The following is a 17535-nucleotide window of genomic DNA, read 5'->3' on the forward strand; positions in this document are numbered from 1 at the left end:
CGCTCCACTATCTAATGACCGTTTAGATGCTTTTTTATTTATGTCTGTAGAAACAGATAAATTGAATGATTTAAAATTTGAAGATATTTTTGACATTATTAAAAACTCATCTCATACTTTATCTAAATTATTATCGTACACATAATTACATAAATATATAATTATAAGATTTAATTTGTGATACTGCTTCTTAGTGTTAGTGATTTACCTATGTGATAGATTAAAATTAATAAGCAACACCAACCAAAAATCCATGGCCCCTTAATAATCGATTTCCTTTTTCATAATTTTGATTATCCACACTATCTTAATATTAGACTGTAATGCGATCTCCGAGACGTAATTCGCTATTTCCGATTATTCCTTATTACCTTTTATTGTTAAATAATTACATATTAAACAATTATTATATTCCTATATTTTCAAGTTTTTGAAATTCAACTATACTGCTTAATATATTCACTTCTTCATATTGTACCAGTGGATTTTAGTTGGTATTAATCTTTTTAAAAACAACTCAAGGTTTGTGTTACACTGTATACAGTACAACACACAATATTACCAAAACAAAAATAGTGCAATGAGTCCATCAGTCATAACAGATTCATATTTAAAATATTTATTGAAATATACAAGTTTGTATAGTATTCAATATTTTTTTTTCTTAAATAATTAATAATAACAAAAATAAACTGATTTAAAAATTTGTTTTTTTTATATGCCATTATAAAACAGAGAGAATGAAAAATACAAGTAAAATACAGAGTAATATTTTAAAATATTCCTGACATTACATATTCAATATTCCGCCTCTAAAACCTTAAATAGCCATTCTAATCTGTAATTGTCCTGTATCAATTATAATACAGGATATTGAAACAAATAATTTTTATAGTTGTGACATAATTAATATACTAATAATAATAAATTAAGGAAATATTAGGAAATCGAATGGAAATAGACTTAAAGAAAAAATAAGACTTTGTATAAAGAGAAATCCAATTTAATATTTGTGAAATACACAATATGCAATACAAATGAAAATTGGTAAATTACAAACGTCTACCTCTGCGACCACCCTTCCTACGTGTAGAATCTGAGGGAATTGGTGTTACATCTTCAATTCTGCCAATTTTCATACTTGAACGAGCTAGAGCACGCAATGCAGATTGTGCTCCCGGACCAGGTGTTTTTGTCTTATTTCCACCAGTGGCCCTCAATTTAATATGCAAAGCTGTGATACCCAATAATTTACATTTTTCAGCAACATCCTAAAATTAAAATAAATAATAAATTAATATTATGATGTGTAATAAAATCACAATATTTATTCATTATGAATTATCCTGTACATGTTTAAGTTATTATTTAAATCTTATGATAGATTATGAGCACTATAATGATCTTAAGAGTACATAGATTTATTTGCACAAAAAGTATTGAAATATAACATGCTTTTTAATATTTTGTATAATTTTATTAAAATATGTACTTTTGGTCAAACATGTTAATATGTGCAAGCTGAACATTATAATAAATTGTTTTGATTAGTATTATTTAACATTAAGTTGCATACAAATCGATACTTTAATTATTATTAATAATTGATCATTTTTGAATTGATAATAATTTGTTATACTACTAAAAAAGTCTAAGTTTAAAAAGTTATATAATATGTATTATTTCAATAACATAATTTATATAAGTATAATATTTATTTTAATACATATACATACATTATTTAGTTATTTTATTTGTAACCTCATATATTATGTAAAACACTTATCTAAAATGTATTGATAGAATAGCGTTTACTAAACTTTTATGATGATAGAAGATCTCCCAAATTGTTAAAATACTTCCCGAAAAACAAGTTTTGATGTTAATTACAATGCTACAAACAATATTTAATTTGATTTAATTCAGGTGTTTCCTCAGAACACAGTGTGAAAACCGAAGTGCTTGAGGGTTTTGAGATAAAAGGTAGGTTGAAACTATTTAAAAACATAATCAGTACTTTATTAACTAGCAATATAGAATCTAGAAAATGTCTGTTGGTAAAAAGAAAAATAGATTTTAGATGCTTAAAGTAATTTACACATTTTGCTCAGATTATTGGAGTGCCCACCTATGATAACAATTTAGTAAAATTACAACTACCCCCATAAAAATGTTTTTGTGAATAGTTATTTGAATTGCACTGTAACAAGGGATCAGACCCCCAGGGATAATAAAGAATGAATATGCCACCAGCCATATTAATATTTTTATATTGTTATATGCCATCGACCTTAAGATACACTTATGCATATTAATCCAGCATGTAGAAAGTACTAAGTGCATTGACATACAACATTCAAATAAAGGCACTGTTCATGTATGGTCAGGTATCTAGACACAGCGTTCACATTATTGATCTTCAATACAAGAATAAATTTCAAATGTCTTAGAAAAATCTATTTTAATATAGTACAGAATTTGGAATTATGAATATAGGGTTAATTTTGTTTTTGGGAATACTTCAATATCAGGGAATATTTGAATATAAACGTGATTTATTACTTATTATGTTTTACTGTAAACTCTAACTATGTGTAATTATAATTATTTGTTATTAACATGAAATCATTAGATAATAAGGAAGAAGTAATTATTTATCATTTAGAAATGGACACTATTAATAGTAAACTATTTACATATCAATACTATATAGTAGAACCCACATCAATTCCACCAACAATACAAAATTGTAAAAATTGCCAATAAAAACTTTAATTTATTTTTCATAAGACAAACAAAAGTTTACATATAAGAACTTTAATGAAAGAAAAATAAAGATGAAAATGATGAGGGATGAATTTCACTTTGTATGATTTCAGCACAATGTTATTTTCTCTTTGACTCAGAAAACTAGTGTTCAGGATACATCTTGTGTGGTTAATTGTATTATAAGAGTGAACAAATTTGTCATTAAACTAAGTTAAGAGCAATATCTGTGTTTGTATGTTGACTATTTTTATAATATATTGATTATTATGTAAATTATGAGTATGCGAAATAGTTTAGTTTAAAGATTCTCATACATTGTAGAAAAATAAGAAATATATAACAATTAAGGCATACAAAAATATGTTCTCAGCTCAGGTTTGATAATAGGCCAATTCACTCCAATATTATATCTAACTAAACAAAATTGTATTTTTATTTGTCTGTTCCAACTGGGTCAGAGATAAAATAATATTAATTCGATGACATCTTTTTAATCCAACCCTCGATAATGAAGAAGAGAGTATCATTTAAGTTACTAATTGTTTATATGTAGATTAATAATTATGATAAACAATTAAAACATACTTGGGCAGCCAACATAGCAGCATAAGGAGAAGCTTCATCTCTGTCAGCTTTTACTTTCATTCCACCAGTAACTCTAGCAATTGTTTCTCTGAAAATGATATAACCAATTAAGTTGTAAATAGTTCTTTAAAAAAATGTATCCAATGTGTTTACAGTAATATACAAGTAGTATGTACATTATAAATTGATTTCAACATAAATGAATAAGAGGTTATTTGGTTAATTTGGCCGACAGTTATATCACAAAACAATATTTACCTTCCAGATAAATCTGTTACATGCACAAATGTATCATTGAAGCTAGCAAAAATGTGAGCAACTCCGTAAACCAATTCACCTTCTTGAATTTGTGGTCCCAGTTGGACTACTGGCTCTTCCTTCTGTACTTTTCCTTTTCTTGGGGCCATTTTATTCTAAATAAACAATTAACAATTATATATTAAAAGAAATATTAATGAATGGAAGAAGAGCAACATTGCCACATGGCTAATATATAACAATTCATAATATTTAAGTCAGAATACTGAATGACAAAAAAAATTGAATTGAATCAAATATATTGAATTAAATAGACTTAGGGTTAGTAAAATGTACTTACGTTCAATAAATTTACAAAGTTTTAACGTAGAATTATAAAGCTATATAGCCCAGAAAAAACTAAAAAGGAACTTCCGACACGATATTAAATCACGAAGAGCAAAAGAGTAGGTAACATTTTTAAATGTAAGGTTATGTTGATTATTATAACAAATTGATAATAGTGTTACCAACACATCCTTTCAAAATTGAAAAAATAAATAATAAAAATATATTATTATATATTTATGAATAGTAACAAGTATTTAAAAATTCAATAATTCATTGAGAAATTAAAATAAACAAGTTATTAATTTTAATGGTAAATATATCATGGTTACTATTATATATAATTTTTAATAAATTTATATGCTAATAAGTAGTAATAAATGTGTTGGTTGCATTGTAGATTGTACAAATATGTTTTTACCATAATTAAAGATATTCTACCGTGGTACATGCCAATGAGTAAATACAGCGGTTTTAGTGGTATCATCTTTTCTCAACATGATAATTGATAAGACATTTTTTAACTATATCCCATTAATCTCTTATCTCTATGCATTTTCCGTGGAAAACAGGAAAATGCTGAATGCAGAATGAAATAATTTTCTGCATGAATAGCGGTTGTGGATTATAATTATTTCTATTTTATGACTCTATTATATAGAAATAAAAATACAATTCAATTGCTTTTTTACATTTTGTATTATTAGACTATTTAGTATTTATTAACTGTCGAGCGTGTTTTATTTACCATTTATTGAATCATATATTTAAAATAAAGGTAAGACGATTAAATTGTAAAAAAAATATAACTGGATTAAACTTTATAAAAATTATAGTAAGTCATGAAAATATTTAAATAAGTTTATAGTGTTTGTATGTGAGTACTAACTACTAAGTCCACATAATTCAGAAAACATAATATAATGTAGGTATAGTATGTACTGTAACAGCTTAGTATTCACTTGAAGTCCTAAAAATCATTATTCATTACTGTACCTCATAAGTATTTGTTTGATTATATAACAACGAAATGCAATAAAACTTTTTATTATTATGTAATACACACAATTATTTTTAAATATAAACTTATGCACTTATTAACATTTCACTTGTTTAAATAATTTTACGTAAATAAATATATTTTTAAAACAATATAAATTAATATGAAAAAGTGCAAACTATAAATGTAATTTTAATCTAAAAAAAATTTTATTTTAGAGTTGATCTTCAATTTTTTAGTTTTTAAAAAAATAAATATTTATGTTAAATTATTATAATACAATTAATTATAATCATGTTAAATCCTCTTAAATTTCATTTAGATATGGGTAAGTGGCAGTTGGAGGTGTTACGAATGGGTATTTATATGGCATTTCCTGTTATATTATTCCATTACTTCAACTTACCAGAAAATTATGAAGATAAAGTAATAAAATTCAAAAGGGAGATGTTTCCGCCAGAAAGACCAGAACCTCAACAAAAAATTTCTGACCTAAAAAGGATATTCCAAGAACGAAGAGAAGCAGAATTAAAAAGAGTTTTTGAAGAATAAATGAGATGATCATTGCACATATTATAAATTATCATATTTTGTATATATTGTAATAAAATAGTTTTGTTAAAAAAATTATAATTAGACAGTTTTAGATTAGTATAAAAATTAAACTAACAATTATTTATTTACGTATCTAAATAAAAAAAATCTTAATTCAGACACTTCAACTTTTGCACATATTGATCAAGTTTAAAGCGCTCACAATGTTCAATAATTTGTTTTAGATCAATGCTATCTATGACTGGACAACTAAAAACCAATTTGATACAATGTATAACTTCATAAGAATCTTTAGCTGGAAAAAGAAAATGATAACTTATAAAAAATCTGGTTTTACTTTAATTGTTAATTACACTCTTTTCAGAATAAGATTTCCCACTCGAGGCTATACCTATTCTGCGCCGCGCAACTTTTCCCATTTACGCGACAAAACAAGGAGTAATGTAGGTTGCCGACTATCGGCAAATAATCAGAGAGTACCTGGCACCGCTCGAGAAAGTCCAGGCTCAGTATGCATGCGAAAAAAGTGGGAAATCTTATTTGGAATAGAGTATAGTGATGCTACAAACCCTGATTTTTTAGATCAACTGAACTCACAATTTTTTATTTGAACCCGTAACTAACTACCAAATTATTCAACTTTTTAATCGGACTCAAATCAAACTTTAAAAAATCAAAAGGTTCAGATAAATTTCAAAATAAACTTAACGATGTTCAAAAATCCCAATGCTTAATGGAATAACAAATAATAGTAAAAATAGTTTCATATTTCTCAACAAACCGACTTCAAATTATAATTTTATTAGTTTGACTCTCATAGCTCTTTACAGTTGGAAAATAGAACTGTCAGTTTGTAACATCACTATTTATTACTATTTAATTAATTATTGGATTAATTCATACCACTGTTGAATGAAGATCTTAGAAAAACATTCCAGGCTTTTTCTACAATGTCAAATGTCAATTTATGCCATTTATCCATCAAATGAACAAGTACTTTATCCAGTTCAATAATCATTGTAAAATGAATTAATCTAGTAAGTAATAAATCCCAAATACTGGGATTCATGGCATCTGAATATAAAATACATAAATGTGAAGCTAATTTAGTAGAACTCAACGATCTTCTTGCCATCAATGATTGGACTAGTTTGGATTTATCACATCCACGGTATCTTACTGGAGAAAAATTGATTCCAAGAGTTTCCAATTCAGTGATAATTGATAATTCAACCAAATTATTTCTAATATTCAAATAAGTTAATTTATTAAATTACTTAAGTGCAATATAGTAATACTAAAAATGTATAGTCTTACTTCATCATTTCTTTTGAACGACAAGTAATTTCTTCAATATTTTCAGTTGTTACCAAGCACAGACATTGCAATGCTCTTAGTCGGACACTTGTTGGACACATAGAATCGCTGTCATCTTCGTTATAAGCTTGGCATATAAGAAAATTATGTAAATTGTATGCCGGTGTATCATTTTCTAATAGATAGCATGCTCTAAACATAATAACATTATTAACAACGCTCAGTATTTAGCTGTATTTAACAAAAGTTAAACTAATTTAAATAATAATAATCACCTTAATACACCTTCGCTGATTGTTGTATTTTCTTGAGCTACATAAAATGAATTAGTTGTTGACATTAAACTTTTATCAGGAGAATCCATTGATCCCAATGACGAGGGTTGTAACCACTCTTTTAGAAGATCTACTTTGAGTGCCAAATCTCCTTTACCATGAACTTCTACGATAGCATCTACTGCACCATTAATGTCTGAAAAAAATATAGCTATAATTTAAAAAAATTTGAAACAAACACTTTAATAAGAGTTTAAAACTTACCAGGAAACAATTTTATTTCACCTGTATGTCTTTTAAGTATTATTGGATCATTATATAATTCTCTAATTAATTCATTAGGTTGCAATGCTAATTGTAAATAATTTGTTTTGCCAAAACCATACATGTGTAGTATATGTTTAGTTGTTATTAACACATATTTTGTAACAACCTTAAAAAAAGAAAAACTTTTCAGTTTTTGTTAAATTGAAATATATTAAAACAATACAAATACATACTTTGGTAATACCAGACTTGGCATTTTCCGAATTTTCTAATTTAACCCATTCTTGAGCTTGTGAATGACTAATTTTAGCTGCTGCCAACTGATCAGCACCTAAAAACAATAATATTTATATAACAGCATAATTTAAAATTAGTCATTGACATTAAAAAATATAGTTAACAATAAATACCTAAAGGTAAACTATTGACAACAAAATAAAGTGAGGCAGCAACTATTTCTAAATTCTTTACATTACTCAACACTTCTTGAATATCTTTAAGCAATGATTCCAAGCGCATATGTAAATACCATTCAACATTCTTATCCTTAGAAGATACCTCATTAACCTAAAATATTATTAAACACTTGGTTAGTCTGTAAATCAATGTACATTAAGCAATTCATACCATATTCTTTACAGTTAAAATACATAATGTATCCTTGTCCATTTCAATTGCTTCAATTATTGAAAACCATTTATTATACGTTAAAAATGTTAATTCTGGTTTTATGATTTTCCATGCCTGGATTTCACGATGCCCAATTTTCTTTTTTTTTTTATTTGCAAGTGGAACATAAGGTAAACGGTATTTAGAAATAGGAGGTAATGATTGTGATTCCTGGAACATGGAAAACCATATTTCTTCTTCGTGTTCTTCAGGTAAACTTACTCGTTTGTATTGCATTAAAAATAACAAAACTTCTTTTTGAACATGAAATTTTAAAATTGTATTTACATCATATTTTTCAATTAAGCCCATTATTACTAAAAATACTTCATAGTAATAAATATTCACCTATAACCAAATAATAAGATTAAAACTAGGTTGAGTTTAAGTACAATATATTGTTGCCTTACTTGTTCCCAAACATGGTTCCAAAGAAAATCTAAAACATCAGTTTTCTCTGTAATAACACTGAAAATGTCATCACATTTTTTTAATAAGGCATCTTTGTCTTCAATTATTTTAGCTATCCAATCTAAAAATTATAATATGCAAAATAATTAGCAATTTATTTAACTGATTGAATATTTTAAAAGTTTGTTGTAAAGTATTCACCAAATGTCTTCTCTTCATTTTCCCCAGGTGTGTATGGTTCCCATTGAATCAAGCAACTTTCTAAAAATAATTTGGCAGTTTGTTGTAAATCAAAATGTGTATCAGCACAGTAGTCTACTAAAACATTTAATGTTATGATAGGAGATCTTATCATTTTCTGTAATAAATGTCGTTGATCTAATTCTGAACTATAAAATGCATCTAAAAATAATAAAAAATAATAATAAATAAATACACACATTCATTATTTAACTATAAAAAAATTATATACCTTTAAATGCAAATCCATACTTCATCAATTTTTTACCCCAAATACATTTATTTTTTGTTGATTTAAGAATTTCATATAAATCACCAGCAGTATCAATATTTAATTGTAAGTAAACTAACCCCAAATCTGTAATATTTGTTAATTTTTGATAGTTCATCCCCACGCTATAGATTAAACAAAAATACATAATTTAAAAAATATAACCATTAAAACCCTATAACTTTATAACATTGTATATTATACTTATTTAATGCATCTTCAAGCCAATTGAAAGCATCATGTGGTTTGAGAGTATTTAAAAGACCTAACCCTAGATCCACATCCAAGTTTCGAGCATAAGTAACACTTTTTAATATTTGTCTGACATTACTTTTTATTAAATTATTTCCTTTTTTAGTTAACTCTTGTTCCTGAAATGTATCAAAATTCAAAAATATACAATTGTATTATAAATAATTATCTACTTTATTATTAAAAAAGGTACTAACCAATGTTTGTTGATTTTGATGAATAGCACGATATAAACACATAATTTGTGTTACAGTTATATGGAGACCAATAAGATTCTGACCTTGGAAATATTCTAACGAAGACATTATTATATCTGGCGATGGCTAAAATAATTAATTAAATATTTTAATTGACATTAACTTAAAAACATAATTGTTGCACTTACTATGGTAGCATATGAATCATTAATATCTATTTTCTTGTAGCAGTGTAATGAAGATTTTGGATTATAACAATCTGGAAGAATAAAAATTATAATTATTTGAAGTTTTGGTACTATATAAGTACATTACTTAAAAATGAACTGTATAGTTTAAATTGTTCAAAAAATTCCATGTGTATAGAGTTTTTGTCAATAATTCCATTCCTCCAAGAATATGCTAACCCAAGTTCTATATTATCGCTATTCACCACATCTCCGCATGTTAAATAAAATGGTTCGACCCATTGACTTAATTCAACAGCTCTGGTTAACAAACCTAAAATATTAAATATTAAATACATTCCTTAATCTAACTGGTACACAAATAAAAAAAAACAATATTACTTGAATGACTATTAACAGTGACTAATTGCGTAATTCGTCGGATTAATGTCCAAAGTGGTATTTTAAATGCAGCTTGAGACACTGGATCATAAGTAGACACTAAAAGTTCTCCTAGTTCTAATAATTTAGTTGCAAGCTGAGGGTCAACATTTCCAAAGGTGTTTATAAATTGACCAAATATACACATGTTTTCATTATTTCTTTGTAAAGCAGACTCCTTAACAAATTGTACTACAACATTTTCAAAAGACTGGAATAATAAATAAGATAACCTTGATAATCTAGCTTGTATAATAGAAGTCTTCATATCATCGAAACGTTCAGCTATAATAGGTATAGTCATTAGAAAATAATAAATTATTAAAACTAATTTATGCACAAAATTTGTTCATTTAAAATGTTCAAACTACCTTCTATGACTGAATTAACACATTTTTTTATGAGCTTTTCTTCATTAGTGTATTCAGATAAATCACATTCAATTTTAAACTCATTCTGTAACAAAATCACAATAATACATAAATTGTAAATTACAGTATTTTCAATAGTTAAACAGACAAACCTTTAAATGATAAATGTTTATTAAGCCATGAGCACTATGTTGACACTCTTGATGAATATCTATGCACTGACTTTTCGCCAAAAACTTTAGTACAATAAAATACTTAGATGCTTCTTCAACAAAAATTGACTGTTTTCTCAAACTGTTATATGTAATCCAAATTGTTGTGCATATCCTCTGTATCATTGAACTAGGAATTATCTGGGGATTTGTTAAAGATTCTATTGCTTTGTCTGTAAGGCTATAAAGATAAAAATTGGATTGAATTGTAATGACTTAAATAATATATAATAATAATAATAATAATGGTCATTACAGAGAAGGGAAGAACCAGAAATATGCCAAACCTTTTACAGTAAAGCTCTTTCTCATAAACTGTCAAAATTCAAAAGCATACCAAAGCATAAAATATTGTTATTTTCTATAACTCTTGAATTGGGGATCAAAAAAACTGTTAGAATATTTTACTATTTTTAAAACCAATCAAATGTACAATTAAATTTAAATATGACATTATAATATACAAATATACAAACTAAAATGTTTTGTGTGTGTTAGGATAATAACCTAAGTGATTAATACTGTAAGAATAAATTTAAAATAATAACAATAATAAATAATTTACATACCCAGATTCAATCAAATACTGTATATAAATCTCATATGCTTCTCGTTGAACAGTGACTGACTGTGTACTAATCAATTTAATTATGTCTTCCAGTACAGTTGAGCGATTTTGGTAACAAATATTTTGGACCGCAATAATAATCTAAAATTGGTAATGAATTATAATTTAATTTTGAAAAAATTAATCATGTATTTAAATACTTACTATACTTGGTGTAATATTTGTAAATGAAAAATTATAACTCTTTAATATTAATTTACTGGTAAGTAAACTCTTCACTTCTTCAATATCTTTAATAGTCGCAGTATTCAAATCAGTCTTAAGTGTTTCATCACAAAGTTTTATCATAAGATCGGACCAAGGTATACTAGCTGCTTTCAAAATGCTTAACGCTGAATCAGATTTGGTCTGTAAAAATAATTTGAAATAATTTATATTTTATATATTTTTTTTAAAGAATATTACCTCTTTGTTAGATATGAAATTGAGTATTAAAGTTGCTTTTTCTTCCCATGACCACCAACAATCAACTTGACTGACAATGTTCTAAAATTTAAATTTAAATGATTGTAAACAATAGTTTAATAAGTTTGAATTTTATTTTGTAATTCAAAAATATATTTATTTTTACTTTAATATAAGCAGATAAAATTTCATCAGAATTTAAGAATCGCTGTAGTGTAAATGTTGACCAAAATTTTGTAATAAAATCAGAGAATGCATTCATTTGTATTTGATCTAAAATTAAGAATGACAATTCTGAATAATTTTTATCTTCGTGAGATAATTCATAATCATCCAAAGTTATCTTAACACCAAAATTATCATTCAAATCCTTTAATTCAGCTAAGTATTTTATCAGTAAGATCAATTTCATTTGAGGTTCGGTTGGTCGTGAAATACTTAGACATAAAGGAGATGAAACAATTTGATTGATGATATTTAGAAAATAACGACAAATTTCTAAGCTAGGATTGATCCAATCTAAATGTAAATATAATTCATTCCATCTAAAAAATGAAGTTCAAATCAAATGTAAAAATTAAATTCAAAATATAAACTAAAAAATGTATGAGTCTATTAAACATACCTAACTTTACTTTCTATATAAGAAACCATAGAAGCAACTGTTTCATCATAATACATAAAAAGAGTTGTGGAAGCAAAACTCATTACCCACAATTTCAAGTCATAAATATTTACAGAAAATGGCGTGCTTGAAAAATATTCATTTATAAATTCATCATTAATGCAATTTTTAATTTCTGCAATATGACGACTCCAAACTGTTAATGCATCACTTAATTGATTCTACAAAAAAAAACAAAACAAATTAACCAATTACACTTATAATCTTAATTTATTATTATTAACTTTTATACTCAACAAGTATAAGTTATACATCTCTAAAATCTTAGTAAATATAATATTAGAAAATATATACTAAGCTTAAAATCATACATAAGTTAATTATTATTACTTATAGGTATAGAATACACTAATATATTTTTAAATTTAATAATATTGATATATTATGTGTTTTAGTATCAAAAAATAAATGTACCAAATAATGTATTTATATTATATAATAAATAATATATAAATATTTACTTTTTGTATAAGGTCCAAACAAATGTCGTTGACATTTTGTTTACAAAATGAAAGCCATAGTTCTGTATTTTCAATAGACCAATCAGAGACATCATGCAAAAGACAAAAAGTATCCAATTTATGAAGTGTACTTTGCAATTGATCAAGTAAAAATAATAACTTATTTTCTAATCCTTGTGACGAGGATTTTACTCTTAATAATGCATACCTTAAAAGTTTTCTACATAGAGTAAAACTAGGTACAATTATATTGAGAGCACAATTACCAACAAATGTGTGATCCTATATAAAACAATTATCTTTTAATTAGTTATGAAATTATTTTGAAAATGCATGATAATAATTTACTTTAATTTTATTTAAGTAATCCATCATTTCATCAAATGTTTTTTGGATGCCTTTGGTACCAGGCTGCCATACATCTAATTTTCCCATAAGTCCTTTAACTTGTTCTTTATATACTGTTTCTGGATCAAGATTAAATGCAGCTGCAAAATTTCGAGCTTCATCATATTTGCCTCGTCTTAACATTCTTGCCAAACGTAAGTCGGGTTGACCTTCAGATATAAGTTTTACATGTAATGTGTTTATATCTTCGTCTCCGTGTGCTTCCAAATACAATATGCCATCAGATGTACTTGGATAATCAATAAGATATGTTAAAGATGATGTTGGAAGTTTGAATGTTACACTAAAATCTGTTTCAAACAAACATATATTTTAGTATTAAGTTAACATATTAGTTGTTAGTAATAACTTATACTATAGATGCAATAGGTACAAAAGGGTCTTTACAATGTAGGTTTTTAATGTATTAATTCCTCCTAAAATTGACATTTATTTATTTAAAAAATATATATTTCAGGCTAGGTCGTATATTTTGAGATACACTTGAACAGATTTCATTTAAATTATGAGATAAAAAAACTGAAGAATAACAGTCTTTCCTGTCAAATCTAAAATAATTACACTTTTTGCATTCCTTACTTTCATTTAATACTAGAAATATACATAATTGCATTGAACAGTTATTATTATTATTTCTTTTATTATTATAAAAGATAAAAATGATTAATATTAAATATACATGCATTAATCAATGAATGTATATTTAATTTGAGCATTTTTACTGAAATACCATCTAATCCTGGAGAAGAATTATCTTTTAAAGCCTTTATTGCTTTTATAATTTCTTCATAATTATACATATGTTAAACTTCAATGTTGTCTAAGTTTCAAAATATGTCCTATATTAATAAATTTTCTTCTAAAATTATCTCATAAATAATATTATAACTTTTATGCAAAAATGCTTTATCATAACAAATTTTTTTGTCATATTTTAAAATTATTTGTTATGTTAAATTTTTGTTTATTTTTACCAATTTTAGATTCTCAGCGGAGCGATGAATGTATTGATTTTACAATGATGTGTCTTTTTTTTGTGTGTTTGTCACCACTTTTTACGACAGTAAAAATACTTAGATTTTCTTCACAGTATCTTTTCTGATAGGAAAGTGAATCTAGTTGGTATTTTGGGGGGTCACCATTTCCCAGTAATATTGAGAAATCGATTTTGGTTTTGGTGCAATTCTAAACAAATGACCATAGTACATTTTTTTTTATAAACATTTAAAGTCAAATATGACAAAATACGTAAATTTCACGAAAACGTACAAATTATTTAGAGTTAGAAATTCATGAAAATTTTTCTTTTTATATCTAAGATTTGAAAATGTTATACAAAATTCCTCATAAGTTTGTCTACCTTTATCAAAAAAAAATGTCTACAAGCAAATCAAATTAAATTTTTATAAGCGTTTGAAGTTCATATTTTTACAAGATTGGATATTCACTCAATTTCTCATGTAGCGATTTTGTTATTTTGTTGTAATTCAAAAACGAATAACTGTAGATACATGAAAATTTCACTGAATGTTCATTTAATCAATTCCTATACTTGATAAAATTTTCAAATATTTTGACTCTTTTTGAGCTGTTTATAGACAGTTTTGAATATTTTTTTCTTTAATTGTCAATTAAATTTTATTTGTTGGGTAAAAATACACAAAAATTTAATACAAGGCTCCTGATATACTGTTACAGTAGCAGTTTTAAAATATAAAAATACATTGGAACAATTTTCGTTTAATAAGTATTTAAGGTTTGAATTTTGACAAAATGTATCAAATTTAAAATTTAAAACAAGGTTTCACCTTAATAGGTAATATGTAAATTACTTTATTCACAATAATATTATCAAATATATTTAGTAATATCATAGGCTATCATAGGCTGACTGACCGTCTTCGTTCATAATCGTTTTTCTTATGCAATGATATTATATCATTGAATTCAAATTTAACACCATCCATTACAGAGACCCACTTGTAACCTACTATACAGCAGGGCGACACCCACTTGCCCACCTTTTTTTTTTTTAATTTACCGAAACTTACTAAATTTGTGCCAGATATCATATATTTGACATTTGTACAAAATTCACATATATTTTACCACTTAATTCTTACTATACATGTAACTTTTGTTTATAAACATATATATGGGTGAATGTTGGATCAATACTTATTACTTCAATATTCAAGTCATAATATGACATTAAGGAATACTATTTAAACATGGATACATTAATAAAGGATGTATATGATGTTTTAACTAATAAAACTGAAAATGAATTACCTTCACAAGATAAACTTGTAAAATATCAGAACACATATAGATTAGAATCAAAAAACCCATTCAATGAAAATAAAGCTTTGGCCGTTATAAAAAATGAAACTATGAAACATTTGAACAATGAAACTAGATATGATCCAGATGAAGCAACAAGAATCTCTGCAACTATGTCACTAAGTATTAGAGATGAAATTTGTGAATTGGATTTTGAAAGGTAAAATGATTTAGTTTTTAAAAAATATTTATGCCAATTACCTACTTATATAAAAATATAGTTATCATAGTATTCGCTTTATAAATTATCTTAATTATTGTGGAACTATCAATATGTCCTAAATGAATTGTAAGTACTAGACAATATAAAGAATTAATTGAATACATTCTGCTCAAATAAATTCTTGACCTAGCTAGCTTGTTCTTGTAATTTAACTTATTTGTGCATAAAAAATGTTCCAATCAATTTTTTTTATTGTTTGCATACATTTTCATGTTTATTTTAAATTGCAATACTAATTTAAATAAGTACCTAACAATGACTGAATTATTATTTTTTACCTAGTAGAAGTGTGTTCAACATATTTTTCTATAACATAATATATTTATCCATACTTCATTGACCAACATAGATTAGCTAATTTGGACTTCTTCTTTTCTCTTCCTTAAATATACAAATGTTAATAAAAATATATATTTTTTCTCTTCTTTTTAATTATTTAGAAAACAAAACTACCTACTATGAAATATTTTTTTTTGTTACAATAGCTGTTTGTAATTTATTGATAAATAAATAAATAATGTTAAAGTAATAAGCTAAGACAATCATTAGTTTTTCAACTATGATTTCTTTCTCTTTTAAGAGTTTTCCAATATAATTTCAAGTTAATCAATCCCTCAATTAAAAATCTAATATTGTTGATACTTTGGAGAGGTAATTTTTTCAAGTGTAATATTGTTATATTATTGTTACTATGGTACCTAAATACAAAGTGTTTACTCAATAAAACTAACTAATTTATTATTGAGTAAACTGTAAATAACGGAGATCTCTGAACTTTTCTTCTTTATTGGAACAACCCTGTTTTAGCCATTATATTTGGGGGAGGGGGGGAAGGACTAAAAATGTTGGTTATTCAATTGGCGATTGAACTTATAGCAAAAAATCATACCATGCTACTAGATATATTTCCTAAACAAGGAAAATCTAAGAATCGTAAATATGTTTTTGTTAATAAGTAACCATGACAATGAAAACCTAATGAAAAATTGGTCAGAAACAAAAAACCTATATCCCACCCAAAAACATATACATGTTAAAAAACTTGAATTAGTTTAAAAACCCCAGCAAACAGTTTTTATACCTAATAAAGGTAGGTATAATAAAAAAGATGATTATTTTAATTTTTGTTTCAGGTACAAAATTGTCTGTATAGTTGAAATTGGAGAGAAAAAATGTCAAGGAATAATGTCTATCGCTAGATTTTTACGCGACTTTAATAAAGATAAATATGTTTATAGCAGTTTTGAAAATCATAATTTGTTTGCAACTATTATGGTGGGAGCATTTTATTATGAATAAATTAAGTATAATTTTACTACACATAAAACCAAAATTATTCACATTTTAATTGTTTTAAGAAAAAAGATTTAAAATATACTTAAACACTGATTATTAATTAATATTAAATTACCTGGCATTGAAACTAGCATCAATGAAGGCTGTATTTCGTCAGTTAATAGAAGAATACTTGTAGTACCCATTTCTTGCATCACAGTAAAATCACTAATAGGCACCTTATTCCATTCTTTAACTGGTAAAAATGTAAATGCACATACCAATAGCATAGTTTTTGAATCAGTTAGGCAGATAATGAAACTGTAATAATATATTTAAATAGTAATCAAATTGACAAGCTTAAAAAAAATAAACAGAACTATACAAAATTATATTGTTAATAAATACTGCAAAGAAACAAATTTATACTACTAATTTTTGTACAGACTAAACAGAATGACATTATAATTTTAAAAGTGTTTGAATTCATTCAAAGCCATGCTTTATACATTTTTCAAAATTT

General features: G+C 25.5%; 4 protein-coding genes across 4 annotated transcripts; 2 read left to right on the plus strand and 2 right to left on the minus strand.

The window, feature by feature from the left end:
• Positions 1-987: 987 nt before the first annotated feature.
• Rps14 (ribosomal protein S14) lies at positions 988-4038 on the minus strand. The gene is given in 4 exon segments (NM_001162581.1): positions 988-1271; positions 3355-3442; positions 3613-3767; positions 3953-4038. Coding segments are annotated over 3 exon segments (456 nt in total). The 5' UTR covers positions 3762-3767; positions 3953-4038; the 3' UTR covers positions 988-1052.
• A 436-nt stretch (positions 4039-4474) lies between these two features.
• LOC100163797 (protein PET100 homolog, mitochondrial) lies at positions 4475-5651 on the plus strand. The gene is made up of 2 exons (XM_003246302.4): positions 4475-4717; positions 5262-5651. The coding sequence occupies exon 2, from the start codon at positions 5264-5266 to the stop codon at positions 5489-5491; it is 228 nt and encodes a 75-aa protein (XP_003246350.1). The 5' UTR covers positions 4475-4717; positions 5262-5263; the 3' UTR covers positions 5492-5651.
• On the minus strand, positions 5581-17329 carry LOC103310182. The gene is made up of 26 exons (XM_016806657.2): positions 17149-17329; positions 13112-13461; positions 12764-13045; positions 12243-12463; positions 11784-12162; positions 11618-11698; positions 11357-11560; positions 11154-11293; positions 10525-10765; positions 10373-10457; positions 9963-10286; positions 9709-9894; positions 9582-9652; positions 9394-9519; positions 9149-9315; positions 8906-9069; positions 8635-8835; positions 8433-8554; positions 7981-8370; positions 7764-7920; positions 7587-7684; positions 7351-7519; positions 7087-7282; positions 6812-7003; positions 6398-6738; positions 5581-5789 (listed from the first exon to the last, which is right to left on the minus strand). Exons 1-26 carry the CDS (start codon positions 17300-17302, stop codon positions 5644-5646), a joined length of 5187 nt encoding a protein of 1728 aa, XP_016662146.1. The 5' UTR covers positions 17303-17329; the 3' UTR covers positions 5581-5643.
• Positions 15363-17051, plus strand: LOC107884480 (tctex1 domain-containing protein 2-like). The gene is made up of 2 exons (XM_016806658.2): positions 15363-15674; positions 16871-17051. The coding sequence occupies exons 1-2, from the start codon at positions 15403-15405 to the stop codon at positions 17034-17036; spliced, it is 438 nt and encodes a 145-aa protein (XP_016662147.1). The 5' UTR covers positions 15363-15402; the 3' UTR covers positions 17037-17051.
• Positions 17330-17535: the final 206 nt, after the last annotated feature.

Source organism: Acyrthosiphon pisum, chromosome A1 (assembly GCF_005508785.2).
Source record: "Acyrthosiphon pisum isolate AL4f chromosome A1, pea_aphid_22Mar2018_4r6ur, whole genome shotgun sequence".
In the NCBI taxonomy this organism is placed as follows: domain Eukaryota; kingdom Metazoa; phylum Arthropoda; class Insecta; order Hemiptera; family Aphididae; genus Acyrthosiphon; species Acyrthosiphon pisum.